Source organism: Agelaius phoeniceus, chromosome 2 (genome assembly GCF_051311805.1).
Source record: "Agelaius phoeniceus isolate bAgePho1 chromosome 2, bAgePho1.hap1, whole genome shotgun sequence".
Lineage (NCBI taxonomy): Eukaryota > Metazoa > Chordata > Aves > Passeriformes > Icteridae > Agelaius > Agelaius phoeniceus.
This window is the reverse complement of record NC_135266.1, coordinates 10,633,377-10,647,908: the sequence shown is the minus strand read 5'-3', so window position 1 is coordinate 10,647,908 and position 14,532 is coordinate 10,633,377. Positions and strand designations below refer to the sequence as shown.

At 35.5% G+C, this 14,532-nt stretch overlaps 1 protein-coding gene across 8 annotated transcripts in view; it reads right to left on the bottom strand.

Moving 5' to 3' along the window:
• DMD (dystrophin) overlaps positions 1-14,532 on the bottom strand; it is a 1,046,004-nt gene that overhangs the window by 782,030 nt on the left and 249,442 nt on the right. For all 8 annotated transcript variants that reach the window (XM_077171917.1, XM_077171927.1, XM_077171925.1 and 5 more), the window contains 3 exons: positions 4,263-4,355; positions 3,282-3,359; positions 277-369 (listed from right to left, as the gene is read on the bottom strand). In XM_077171917.1, the coding sequence (XP_077028032.1) occupies positions 277-369; positions 3,282-3,359; positions 4,263-4,355 (264 nt within the window). The remainder of the gene's footprint in view (positions 1-276; positions 370-3,281; positions 3,360-4,262; positions 4,356-14,532) is intronic.

Here is a 14,532-nt window from a genome sequence, read left to right as displayed (position 1 = left end):
TTTTTGTTAGGATAACTCATATATATCATCTTGCAATATCTGACTGTGATATTACAAAAAAAGTCAAAAAAGTTTCTGCTAATCCTGTAAAAATTATTTTTTCTTCTTAACATTGCCAATATCCTTGATAATATGTTAGCAGGCTGCCATAATATTTGCTGATTTAGCACATTGCAGTGTCTATGTTTACTTTGTAGGTTGTTGCTGGATAATGATGGAGAAAAGATCAGTGGAGTAAAGGTATTTCCTTAGGAAGTAATGAGCAGTGCCACTCACCTGCCAGTGGAGGATTATATTCCAGATCAAACCAAGGGTCAGCTTATGATTTCCATCCACAATATCTGAGCTCCCTATATTTACCAAATCAACCTATTATAGAAACAAAAAATAATTGTAAAAGATTAATAACAAGCATAAGAGGCTGGAAGGAGATGAAGGGATAGGCTAAGGCAAATCTCCCATTTTTTTTCTGTTGTTCCATAAACATACAACTCACATTTTATAAATGCCACAGTTAATGTTCTGGAAAAAACCAGCAGTGATCTGGAGTTCCTATTATTCCAGTTACAGCATGTTGTGAAACATAAAATGAAAAGCAATAGTTATAATAACTTAAATATCACTTATATTAAGCTTCTACAATTACAAATCACACAGACAGAAAAACTACTGTACTCTGCTTTGTACTACCTTACATAATATAATTTTCTGAATGTTAACACTTGCACATCTAGGCACTGTAAGAACCTAAAAACCCAAGACATTATATATTTAAATTAAAATAGAACTTAATTTCCCTTAATTCAATTCCATAATGTATAAAGAAATATACAGGATGTGCTCTGGAATACAGATAAAGCAGTGATTGTGATCTAACAAATCTTTTCCACAACAGTTCATCCAGTAATGTTGTTTTCCATAATTGTATCAGGCATTTGTAATTTCATAATGCATCATTATTTACCACCATGGAATTTTCCTTCCTCCACATGGGAAATGATCCTTCACCCTCCCCCAGTTTTATACTATCTGAATAAGGAAGCCAAACTCAGGGTTATAAATGGAAGACTTTAAGCTGTTCTGCACATTTGGATAGAATCATGACTCTAAAATTGGCATCCTTGCTGTTTCATAGATGCAATTTTTCATGGTCAGAACTGATGGTTTTTATTGCAAAGTGCCCCATTCCTTCACAAACTACATTCTGCAGTCTCTAGTGCAGTTCTGAAGTTATTTGAAGTTGCATCTGCAAATTTAATAAAGTTTTCACCCTCAAAACAAGATGCTTTATTTTAATTTTTGGTTCTTTTTTTCAATGCATTTATGGGTCATTTTTACAAACCAAAAATCAGATCTTTTATCAAGAACTCTAAAACTCTTAAAGAGCTCTTTTCTTTAAGAATTCCACAATTTTTTGTATTAAAAGCACATGAGACTGGCTATCTATTTTAACCATCAATGTCTTGGAACATTTCCCCAAATGGAACTTAGACTTTGCATGCTAAATTTAAAATGGAATCCCCTGCAGCAAGTGACACCCTACAATTAGGGTTTATTAGGGCAGTGCCTGCATATTCTACAGATCAAATCCATTCTTGGAAGGGGAAGCCTGAACACCCAGAGCCCACGTCTCTTTTACTGAAGCAGAGGAACATTGCCCAGTTTGCCAGAGACAGGTCTCAGCCTATACTGGGGCAACCCCCCGCCCCTTACATCCCCCATGCCCCTCCCTCAATACTTTCACTTTTCTATGGGAAGAAAAGGCCTATGAAATGGATTGACTGGAAGCAGTAGCATTGTTCAGTGTTACCACCCAGAACCTCAGAGCAAAGATATCAGCAGAAAAATCTGGACTAGTCACAGGCTTTAATTCACTTTAGAACCATTGATTTTGCTTTCTTGAAGTCCCAGAGGAATAATTTGTCAAATTATTGAAGCTTAAGGAAGCTATTTCAGAGGCAGGTCTTTCAACTTCATATAGACAAGATACAGTATATCTTTACATATACTGTACCAATTTTTATATAGTTTACAAGGTTTTCATTACATGAATATAATGGCCACTGGATGACCACTTCACTTGCTAAAACAATGTTTCTTCTTCTATCTTCTAAAATTGGAATACTCTCTCTTTTCTTCCCAGATTTGAAAGGGACTTTCCAGATTTGTGTTCTGGAAAATGAGTGAAGAACACCCCAGTGGGTTCATCGGAAAGGTACTGAGTACTTAAAAAAGTATTTTCTATGATTATTTGTAACCAGTTTTCCCAGAAGCAAAACCTTCTTGTATAGTGTGAAATAATGTATTGATGATTTTTTTCCCCAATAGTGTCAAATGTTGCAAATTTTGAACAATTAGAAGCTTTTCCTTTTATTTCTTTACATCAAATACCATTAAAAAAATAAAAATCAAGCTGGAGGTCTTTATGTCAAGGGTCACATTCTCATTTATGTACAAATCTTTAGGTGGATTACCTTAGATTTATAAAATCAGTAACTTTATTCAGCACTTGAAATCAAGCATTACTGACCTCCTGCAGCTATCAAGAAATCCAATATAATATACAGCACAGAATACATTATCTCTGTTTCGTCACCTCTTACTGTGAAGTTTAAGTAAGTGTTATAGTTTTTTTTTAATTTATTCTTGAGGAGAGTTATGATAAAATTAGTGGGCCAGACGAAATGTCTGCTAAAATTATGGGTCCATTAGAATCCCTGCATAAGGAAGACCATATGAGAATATTTAATCAAGAATGATTCACAGGATACCGGCTTGAAAAATCAATCTTTACAAAGTAGAATTGAAAGTGATATTGATATGATTAGTATTGTGAATCATGAGAGACAGTTGCCTTTGAAACTTAATAAAAAAAATATTGTAGGAAAAGCCTTGGGTTTTCAGGGTTCATAATTGTCAGAGACTGTGAGTAAATATTTTGATAGGCAGCATCTTTTAATCAGCTATGTTTGACTTCTTGTATTTAACTTTTAAAAATTTATTTTATACACCCTTCATTAGAATAAAATCATGGAGGTTGATCTGGCTTCAGACAGCATCCATTACGGATATATTAGCCAAAATTCACTGGAAAAGGATTTTAAACCCCTTAAAACACATTTGACCCTGATGCGGAATGGGAAAGTATCCAATCCACATTGATAAATCTTCTTTGACTCCAGTACTTTTATACTATAGACCAAGGTGTTTGATTCAACACCTATAAAGCATTTTGTGTGCTGTCTACAGGCTGTTCTGAGCCTGTCTGGCTGAATACTTACATTATTTCTCTGCAAAAAGTGGATTGCTTTGTTGACATTGTTCAGAGCATGAACTTTTGTGGAGCCCTTTTCTTTTGCCTACAAAGAAAATAAACCAAACATTACTGTCCATAATCAGAATGTAGAGTACACTATCTGTGACTCACATCTTATATTACACCTGTACTTTTCTATTTCACAAATTTATGAGAATAGAATACTAACATACACTGGGATTATGCAGCTACCAACATAAAATAAAGTTAATTGTGAAACAAACTAGATCCAGAGTTAGAAGGTAACTTTCAGTGAAGGAATCATTAAAATGCATATAAAATTAGCTCATTCCAGATTCCTTTTATCATGATTAGTTGTCTTCTGCATGGCACAATTTAAGAACATTGCTATGGCAACTAAACAAATAAGCATCAGTTTGTGTAATATTTATGTACAAGTGCATTATCTCTGGATTTTGATTCTCAGTCTCCCAGCCTTCTTATGAGAAGATGCTGTAGTTACAAATTCCAACTAGGAACACAAGAGAAGGCATTAAAAAATGTGTGTGACTGTGTCACTTTAGAATTTCCAGGTTAATAAAGCTAGCAGTTCTCTCTTTTCAGACAAGTACAATCAGAAAAGATGGACCATATATACAACATTAGAAAATCATTCTTATTCTACACATTAAATTCTATTCCAGCTAAAATCCAGATATCTAAATGAACCCTGCCTCAGTCATGTTTCTTAGTGGCACACTTAGTAAGTGCATCCAATAAAGCAGAATATTTTCATTTCAATTATAGGCCTTGCAAAGTGTTATTGTCTAATACAGCTCTCAGTCACAATGGTTCCTCAATTTCAAATGAAACTGAAACCTAATTAGACACCTAAAAATAGTTTTCACAGGTCCTCATCAATGGAAGAAATTGGTGAATATCAACTACTACAATTATCACAACATTAAAACTTCAATTTACAGTAAATGTGTTACAAAGCACATACAAGTTTTTGGCCTGCAAGGCATTCCAGGAGCTCCAGAAGTCTTCGTCCATCTCGAAAATCATTAAAAAGGTCTTCAATGTGACGTCTTCCAAACTGAAATGAAACAATCCCTCTGGTTAGTTCAAATGCCAAAAATAATAATTCAAAAAAGACCAGAAAGCTGTAAAAAGCCAGTGTCAGAATACATATGGAATGTAGGACTCAAAGTAAAAGAGCTAAATACATTAAAGCTCACAGGATTTTTACATATATATCTGTCTTAAACAGGGTTCTATTGTTTAAGAGACAATGACGCTTACTTTATTTCAAGTACATGTCATTATTTCAAACAAATAAGCCAGAACTAAATACTAATATATCTAGAAAACAAAGAAGACTTTGCAATCAAGGTGCAAATCAGGAAAAAAATAGGAACAATAATTAAAAAAAAACAAAAACAAGAAAAGAAACAAGAAAAAAAAAACGCTCCAAACACAAAGGAAATGATTTAAAATTTAAGTGCCTAGTACAAGCTCCATGTGTCAGAAAAAACACTGGAAGTACACAGAGAGAGATGAGCCAGACTTACCCTAGTCAGGATCTTAGAAACAGATCTATGTTCATAGGCCATGGAATTGTACTGGGTTGTGGCCTTATTTCTCTAAGTGGCTGACAGACAACTCACATTTTGTACTTAGCATCAGTGAAAGATGAAAGGAAATACTTGTGATTTTTCCCCATATGACAATGTTAAAAAAATCACTCTTTCTAAAATTCAAACCAATTTTTTGATCTGATGCTTTGACTAAAGCATGAAATATTAAAATATAGACATATTTTTTTATAGTCTAGTCACTGAGCAAGTTTTATATGCACCTCTAAATTTTTAGATATTTTTGTATGTATGAGAGCATTGAGAACCATAGTAAAAAGTAGTGATTATTCTGTGCCATGCAAAATAATTTCACATGTCCACATATTTTCTAATTTGTGAAGTTTGATGGATGCTTTGATAGATTTGAGAGCAAGTGTCTGTATTCCAATTTTCTAGAACTGATGCCATGATGACCTACATTGCACATCTTCCATTTTTACCACAGAGCAATGTAAAATTGGGAGAAAATTTGTGTTATAGAGAAAACATTTGCTTTCCTGTAAGCAATGTTGTTCTGGTATTTACTGCAACCCTCACTAGAGCTGGGAATTTTATGAAAAACCTTTTTTGTTAGGAAGTACCAATTCCTTTGGAAGGTTACCTGAACAGAGGACAGAATTAAGGACAGTATTCAGTTTGAAATTATTTTTTTCTCATCAACACATAGTTATGGGTACAGCACTGACTTGAGTGCATTAGCTATTTTACCATGACCTTTCTCTCTGACTGCACTTCTGAAGCAAAAGCTCCTTTCAATCCCTTCAGTTTTTGGTAAGGCCTTGTTTCTCTTTCATGGAACAAACAAATCCACAGCATCACAAATTTTCAACAGCAGTGGGAATCCTAGTTTTCTAGACAGTTTTCACACCGTGCACAACCCATCCCAACTAAGCTAATTTCTATTTATTTAACACTTTATTAAATATCTGAAAACCAGTACAGAACAGATACACATATGATTTACTTCAACTACTCAAGACCTTGAATTACCTGTTTAAGTAATAATGCCCAGAAACTCTATTTCCTGCCTCATATTTAGTATGTGAAATAGTTTTATAAGAATGCTTTACATTATGGGATAAAAAAATCATGTGCTCTGATGTGAGTCAAGTCATGTACAGAATTCCTGAATCTATAGGACAAAGTTACAATCAAAACATGCAACTAAATCAGAGATCTTATTTTGTTCCCTAATCTTGCAGAACAAAAGTCATTTTTGCAGAGGGGAAACAGAAGATCTCTGTACTTTAAGGGAGCTTTTTCACATTCTTTAGAAAGTTGGAGTGATCAATAGGCTCTTCTGCAACACTATGAAAGAGTTGTGCCCATAATGCTACTGGATTTCTCTGGGAATATGAGAAAAATGACATTTTGACAATTATACTGGTTTGTATCACACAGGAAAAACAAAACTGGCCTTCATAACTGCCTGTGTCTCTGTCTTTCCTTCTTTTTTTCAGCATTTAAGGTATTCATAACATTTATGTTGAAATCAATCTAGGCAGTCAAAAATTCTGCTTAACAAATAATATGTTGGTTTTGGGTGGTTTTTTTTGGTAAAGATTTTAGAAAGAAAATAAACACATAGCATGGTATTATCCACAGCAGGACATATTAATTACAAGTAAACCTTAAACCAGAAGTTCCATTGATTTTTTAGGATCTTGGAAATATACCTTCCATTAATCACAACTAAAAATACACTAAGGCACCCTACACTACTGCCACACATATAATTTTAAACCTGAGGAAAGTTGTTTTTCTGGCAATGGGGTAATTGAATATCTTAACTGGATTGGCATTGCAGTAAGTCCTGAGATACACAGGGCTCAAAGTTGCATCAAGCAAATTTATTGTCATTGGAAAGTGTCTGTTAACTTGAACTTTTGAAAACAGATAAAAAACAAGTGTGGCTTGCTAAACAAATACCTACCTAGTCATTTGTTATACATTCTTGCTGAAAATAAGATTTATAAAAAACTTTTTTAGGTTGTGACCTAAAACCACTGCCCTTTACCTAAGAGAAATGAAAATGTTCAGAAGACTCTCCTCTACCATTTGTTACACATGTTGATGTATTATTCACCCTATATTACAAACTTATCCAAAACTTAAAGTTAAAGAATGCCCAGAATAGTTTCCACCTGAATTGTTGGTTCTCACTCAACTGTCTTTTTTCAACACCACAGCAATGGGAGAGATGGGGGAAACAAGAGAGTACAGGACACAGAAAGGACTAAAGATATTTGATATAAAGAATAAGGTGACTTTTCACCAGAAGCAGAAATTCCTTTCTAGAAGTAGAACAAAATTAAAATCTAAGATAAGACTTTGTTCTGAATTACTAGAAAGACTAGGTGTTGCAGACATCTTTTATGAAAAATCCTTTCCTTAGGATTTTTCCTCCTGAGAAGCTGAGAGGCCTCAGGAACAAAATGTAAACAATGGTTATGTGCTGCTGTGGAATGCAACAGGTGCATCTGGGATTGGTCTCATAGAGTTGTTTCTAAGTAATGGCCAATCACAGTCACACTGGCTCAGACTCTCTGTCCAAGACAGAGATTTGTTATCATTCTTTCCTATTCTAGTCTTAGCTAGCCTTTTGATGAAACCATTTCTTTTATTCTTGTAGTATAGTTATAATGTAATATATATCATAAAATAATAAATCAAGCCTTCTGAAACATGGATCAGATCCTTGTCTCTTCCCCAATCCGAAAACCCCTGTGAACACCATCACAACTAGGGATTTAAGTACATAGCAGTTTTGTATATAATTTTAATTTACTGTCTTTGAGTGAAATAAAGATGAAAACACAAACTTTTTTGGTTAACTAATAGAGCTGTTGGCTGCAACTGCTTATCTATGCACAACACAAGGGGACCTGAAGGAAATCCAATGTGTCTATTTTAAAAGAAAATTACCAAAAAAATTACACACATGGGAAGATATGATTCTTGTTTTATTGTGGATTAAATTAACTCTCTAACTTAAATAATGACTGAGGAAATTAATTCACAAATTTCACCGGTATGGAAAAAAAAGTTAAACTACCCTACACCACACCATGGTCAACTACATAAGCTTCAGCCTTAGAACTATGTGGGACTGTACAAGTAACAGGTGAGGAAAATGTGGAATTTGCAGTAAAGTCTTCCCCCAGGTGTTGTAAGGGAGTGAAGCACACTTAGAATATTCCATGTAGTAACTCAACTGCATGTATATATTCTAGAAAGCTTTCAGTATCAAGAAGATTAAAATTATATCTCTGATGTGTTCCAAACTCAGAAAGGAACTGAAACAATTTAATGCCAAAGAACGTTACCTAAAAACCACAAAAGCTGGTGAAGAAGGAAAAAAAAAAAGGAAAATCAGGAAATAGATAGAATAGTTTTAATAGATAACTGAAGATGTAAATTTTTTGGTTTGAATACATTTAGGTATCTCAAAACATCAAGCTTCTTCCTACTAATCTCACTGCTATCTACTATCATTGTCATTCCTGTGTTCTTTCCAAAGACTCCATAATAGACCTCATTGTCTCTATGTAAATTATACAAATAAATTTTATCAAACAAGTAAATTATTTAATCAGCTTATTCATCAGATACATTAAGGAGGGAGCTTAATGTGGGAAGTATTACATGAAAAGCTGGTGTTCTGTGAAAAGCTCTCTATTCAGAGATACATGCAAGTCAGTAATTATTAAAGAAATACAGAGAACATAATGAAATAATTAAAAAATAACTTGCCCAGAGAAGGCACAAATACATCTGTTCATAAACATTGGCTCTCCAAGGAGTTAAAGCTCAAAAAAAAAATTATTAGTATAAAGCTCTTAGCAGCTTTATATTTTAGAACAAATTAGCAGAGGCAAATTCTTTATGAGAGGAAAGTTGAGCAAAGGGAAAGGAAACAGGAGAGGGAGAGTTGGAGAATGAGGGGAAAAGAAAGGAAGAGATAGTGACTAAGAACAAATGTTGAGGTTTAAGTGGGACCATGGAGAGGACATGAGGAAGTGGGATTGAAAGCATACCTCAACCCTAGAGGCATGGCTGTAGGAATGGCAGGGAAAAGCAACCACAAATGGGGGTTCCTTAAGGAAAGTTATTGCTCCAACTTCCAGTGGACAGTTTCCCAGGCAGAATGGGAGGGCTGATTATGTTCCTGACTCTATAAAGGAGTCCTGGTCCACTTCTGTGATGAAGAAGTGGGAAATCTTGTGATCAAGATTAGAGGGACCTGCCCAGTCAGGTGGAGGAGAGGGATAACAAGGATTACTGGACTGTGTGGATCTGAGGGCCTGGCACATCAGCCCCACCCTGGGCACCAGAAAGATCTGTTCTGTTTTAAGCCCAGTTTGCTACTAAGCCCCACACAGCTGCTCACTCACTTCCCCCAGCCCAGCCACACACTGCCCAGGGAATGGGGCTTGGCATCTGTTAGTGAGCAACTGTATTGTGCATCACTTGTTTTTCTCGGGGTCTTTCTGTGTGGATTTTAGGGCTTTTTATTTTTTTTTTTTTCAAACCTACATTATTTTTCATTATCATTAATATTATTGTCAATTATTAAATTTTTATCTCAACCTACAAACTTCTCCTTTTGATTCTCTTCCCTGTTCCACTGGGAGGAGGAGGGAGGGTGGAGTGAGCAAGCAGCTGCATGGTGCTTAGTTACCAGCCAGGCTTAAACCACAACAAGCCATAAATTTTCTCCCACAAACATGAAGGGTAGACATTTATTTCTATTTCCTAAGATTCATACACATGCCAAATTTCAAGCAATGAGCCCATAATAACAGCTCCAGCAAAATACATGATAACAGAAAATTGAAACACAACTATTATTTGAAGTTTTTTAATGAGAATATATTTTTACTGTTTCCTAAAACTGTCACGTAACAGATAAATTTTCACATTTTTTAAAGAAAAATTACAAGTAGTAAAAACTTGACTTAAGAAGACATCTCTGACTTTTCATTTTCTTTTGCAGACAAATATGCACTTAGATTACACTTTTTGTTTGAGGCAGACTAGACCAAGAAGATTATTACAGTAAGACAAGTTGGATGCTATTTCTTCTGAATTTTACAGCATTATTGGCTTATTATTATCATTTCATATTGGAAATCTAGCAACTGAAACTATCAGCAGATGGAGAGAGACAGAGAATATATTGAAAGATAAAATGCACCCTAAAGACAGAGAATTCAAGGTTCATCACGGCACTAGACAAAAGGTTTAAAGTTATACTAGCTGTACATAAGAAAGATCAGCTTACAATAAAACTAACAGACACAGAAGCCTTTCTGACTTTTAGGACAGGTAAACAACTGAGATTTGACCTTGGGACAAGACCTCTGACTCCACAAGGGACAGGAAACCTGGGCTGCAGAGCCTGGAAGGGAGCTGCAGTGCATCCATCTGTGCCCCCAGCATGCAGGGCTATGGCACAGAGAGGCAGAGGTGCCTGCAGTTTGGGCAGGACCTCAGAGTGCTGACTGATAAAGGAAAGCTTAAAAGACAAGGTACAGTCCAGAAAGGCAAAAGGATATAAGCCATGAGTCTTTATACAACTTTTTCAAGTAATTGTCTCAAGTTCAGTTTGTAAATCTCTAAATTTTGCTGAGTAGATGTCAGTATGAAAGAAATTAAAACTTAGTTGGCTCACAAATGTTACTCTTAGTAAGACTTGAAAGAATCAGCCTTTTCTTGCAGTCAAAATATTTGATGTTTCACTCTGCGAAACAATAAAGAAATTATATTGAACTACTCTCAACAGATCTTTTAAGTCAGTTTTAATAAAAGAAGGACTATAAATACTTGTTCTTGCTCTGCTAAATATATTAAAAGTTCAATTTCTCTCCCCAACATCCTTGCTTTTGGTTTGTTCAATTCTGCTGGGAAGTTCATCAAAGTGACTGACATTTTCTTTCATTGATGCTAGATTACTGTTACAGCAGAAAAGGATATTGTCCCACTCCAGAGGGAAGAAAGATGCACCAGACATTGTTTAATTATGCCTTAGCTTCATGGACTCATGGGAAGCATCAAAAAATGACTTGCCAGCCATGCCATCCTCTCTCCCTTCAGCATTCTTTTCCCTGATAGAACATGGATGCACCCCTTCTGCTGCAGCTGAAGCTCTCTGTTGCTCAGCTGGAGCTCAAACACTGCACAAGCACTTTGCTTCCTTACTGTCAGGGATCCAATCTGTTTCCCAGGCTTTATGGTAGACATCTCTTCTTTTGCTCTCTAACCTAATTTTTTGGGGAGTTACACAGAGGAGTAACTGACGGGCACCAGTATTTTAGAGATGACTGCTACTGACCAACAGAGAGGAGGCTGTACCACCCTCCTCTGGAGAAGCCACGTTGTCCTCCCAGTCAGAGAACCAAATGTTCCTGTGCCTTTCAAGAGAGGAACAATCACAATGCCTGCAGCAGGCCCAGAACACCCAACATTACCTTGAAGAGAGAGCTGGGGCAGGTCCTACCAACAGCTCATGTTCAGGACAGGACACACACTCCCAGAGCAGAAGCCAGTTTCATATACAGACCCTCAAGTCAGGGAATGATACCAGATCCTCCTCAGTTCTTGTAAAAGTGTATTTTCCCCTCAGCACAGCCATTCTACTTTTCTAGTGTCATTACAGTTGCATACACCCAAGTTTCTGAGGAATACTGTGTTATTTTCATTCTAAAATTAATCAGAAAAACTCACTTTAAGTGCCAAACATACCCAGAACAGAAACAGAGATGCATTGACACACACAATTATGTTAATGTGTCTACCCATGTTTCCTTAGCTCCCAGAGACTCACCTCCAAATTAAAAGTAATAAATATGTAATTTTAAATATTCTAAAGGAAACAAAATTCCTGTTTGGCAAGCAGTGAGTGTTCAAGGTTGGCATCTACTGCATTTCCTTTAAACAATACAAAGCTTACAGGGATACACAAAACAAATCTGGCAGCTGTCTTTTTCACCAGTTTAATCTAGCCAGAAAATGTCATTGAAGCATTTCTTATTTTGCAGCATATGATGCTCAAGGCCATTAAAGACTGGATGACTGGCAATGGCATCAAAAGAAACCTGCTGGAAGTGGGAATGAACATACACTCAGCAAGTTCCTACAAGTTTTGAAGAGTGGATTATCAATTCAGCCAAGGATGGGAGCTCTTCTTTTGACAGGACAGCCAGCTTCATGCAATCTAATAATTGACTGCAATGAAGCTGTTTTTTGTTTCAAGTATAAATATAATTATGTTCCCCACTCTGCAAAGAGAGCTATAAAGAAGAAAAACTACCATAAACTAAAAATGGATTTTATTTATAGTTTTAGATCAAACTTTCAGTAGAAGATGGAATGTTAATCATATTTACATGTTTGAGAGTACTTGTATTGTTTTAATTTAAAATGTTTAGGCATTTTTGGGGGCTCTTGTAGATAGAGTTTTAACAGCATTTTTAAACTCTAGGAGCTGAAAAGATTAAAGTGTGGGGTTTTCAAAAGGAAGAGCCAGCCCACTTAAAAGTGGAGAAACACAAACTGTATCTAGCAGATGCCAAACGCAACAATTTTGGCTAAAATTCTCATTTAAGAGATGAACAGTTCCACAGCAGACTGTTCCATGAATATTTGTTATTCAATTATTTTTTTTTCTTCCTACACATCCTTTTCTGTTATTAGAAAACAGAATAAAAGGGAGTATCATCAGTCCTGATGAAAATGACAAACTTAAGTGCAAAACCTCAGAGAGCAGAGTAGGATTCTGAAATTTTTGCCTTTTGTCTTACAGATGTTTTGATTCTTAGAAAACAGCTTAATTTTTACACAGAGATCCAGGATATGTAGCACATACTGTTTTCCTCACATAGGAAGATGCCCTTTCTGAGTTAGGATTCTCCTCTTGCTGACAGACAGGCTTTAGCAGTACTTTTTTCATTAGCTCAGAGATTAAATCTTGTCTACACAGAATATAGAAGGTGTATAAAGGATAAGTGGAATTTCAAAATTTTATTTTGGAATCCCTTTTGGTGCATAATGACATCTTTGAGAAAAACAAAACAGAAAAACCTCTCCTACTGTCTATACTTGTAATAGGCAAATAGTAAAGCTTCTAAATAGGTGCAACTGTAATCAAACGAGACAAAGCAACAGCAATTTTCATTAATAAGAAAACAAAAAGAACAAATTCCCAATTTATAAAGCACTACTATTACTTGAATTAAAACTTTATTTAAACAAGAGACAATCTTGATCAGTTCTCTCTGACTAGGATGTGAAACAGGCAAATGTGATGTGCCATTTGCAGCAAAGCTTTAGCATGAAACTCAGTTTGCCTTTACACAATGACTCAAATACTGGGTAGCTCCATTTGTATGTTTGGAAAGTGGTGGCACTGCTCACCAAAACAGAGAAAGTACCTTAAATGGACAGGTGGGTAAACTGAGCCATTGTAGCACATCATCCAGTTTGCTTGATTTGACATCACTCATTGAGAAAGTGCAAAAGGCATGAGTTCTGACATTTCCTGTCATGCTTCTATGCCCAATAATTATTGGATTGGGTTTTGTTGTTTTATTTTTGTCTTTCATTAACATGCCCTGATGAGGAAACACCTGATTATTATTTGAACAAAAATCACAAATGAATGATGAAAGGGAAGTGGGGTATCACCCAGAAAACAATAAGTAATGAAATTATATATTCAGTCTTTTCCAGTGAGCAGTCATCCTGAAAAATAAACACAATTTGGTACCAAAATAAGAACTAAACTCTTATCATATCTGAAATAGCATTGTTTGCAAATATTTTTTTTCTTCCAAAAGTATTTTCATTGTCTCAGCTGAACCTTTAGCACTGACTGTAAGTGGATGATTTGCCCTCCATCCTTGAGAGTCACAAACATTTAATCAAATTTACAGTATTTCCTGGTACACACACATAGTTACTCCCTGTCACCTTGTTACATGGAATAGTTAAATTAAGTAAATAATTATTTTAAATATTGCCATTTAAATCTGTAGCAATGGTAAAATCCATGTCACCACATCTGAGCTGGCTGGTGATCATTTTCACTTGCTGAAAAAGAAAGGCCAGTATTTATTTACTCAGAGTGAAGGTTTCTCTACTAACTGCTGTTCTGTGTTGAAGCCCAGCTGAGCAGGAGGACTCACTGCATGCACTACAATCAAGAGATGTTCTGGCACTTCCCCTACAACCACAGTTCTTATTCCCAACAAGCTTGTTTTCAGTAAATGGGATATTAATTTAAATGACATGCTTAAAAGAGCAAGTATACCCCCTCTGCTTGAGCTCAGGCAGGACTTTAAAATAGATTACTCCTCTTTTTGTTCCCACCTGGAGAAGTCAAGCATAACTTTAGAGACTGAAAATCTGCCTATAAAACTACATGGCTAAAAGGATACAGTTTTCCAACAGCGTCCATTCCTTGGCTTTATTATTTTTTTCATATATCAACACATATGATTCATTATCTAAATGTGACAAATTGGTTCCTATTAAAAACCAACAAAAAAGCCAAACAAACCCAGCAATTTTTTGAACTACTACAAAAAATCAGCAGTCCAGCAGTTAGCATGCACATGTATGTTAAATCACAACTAA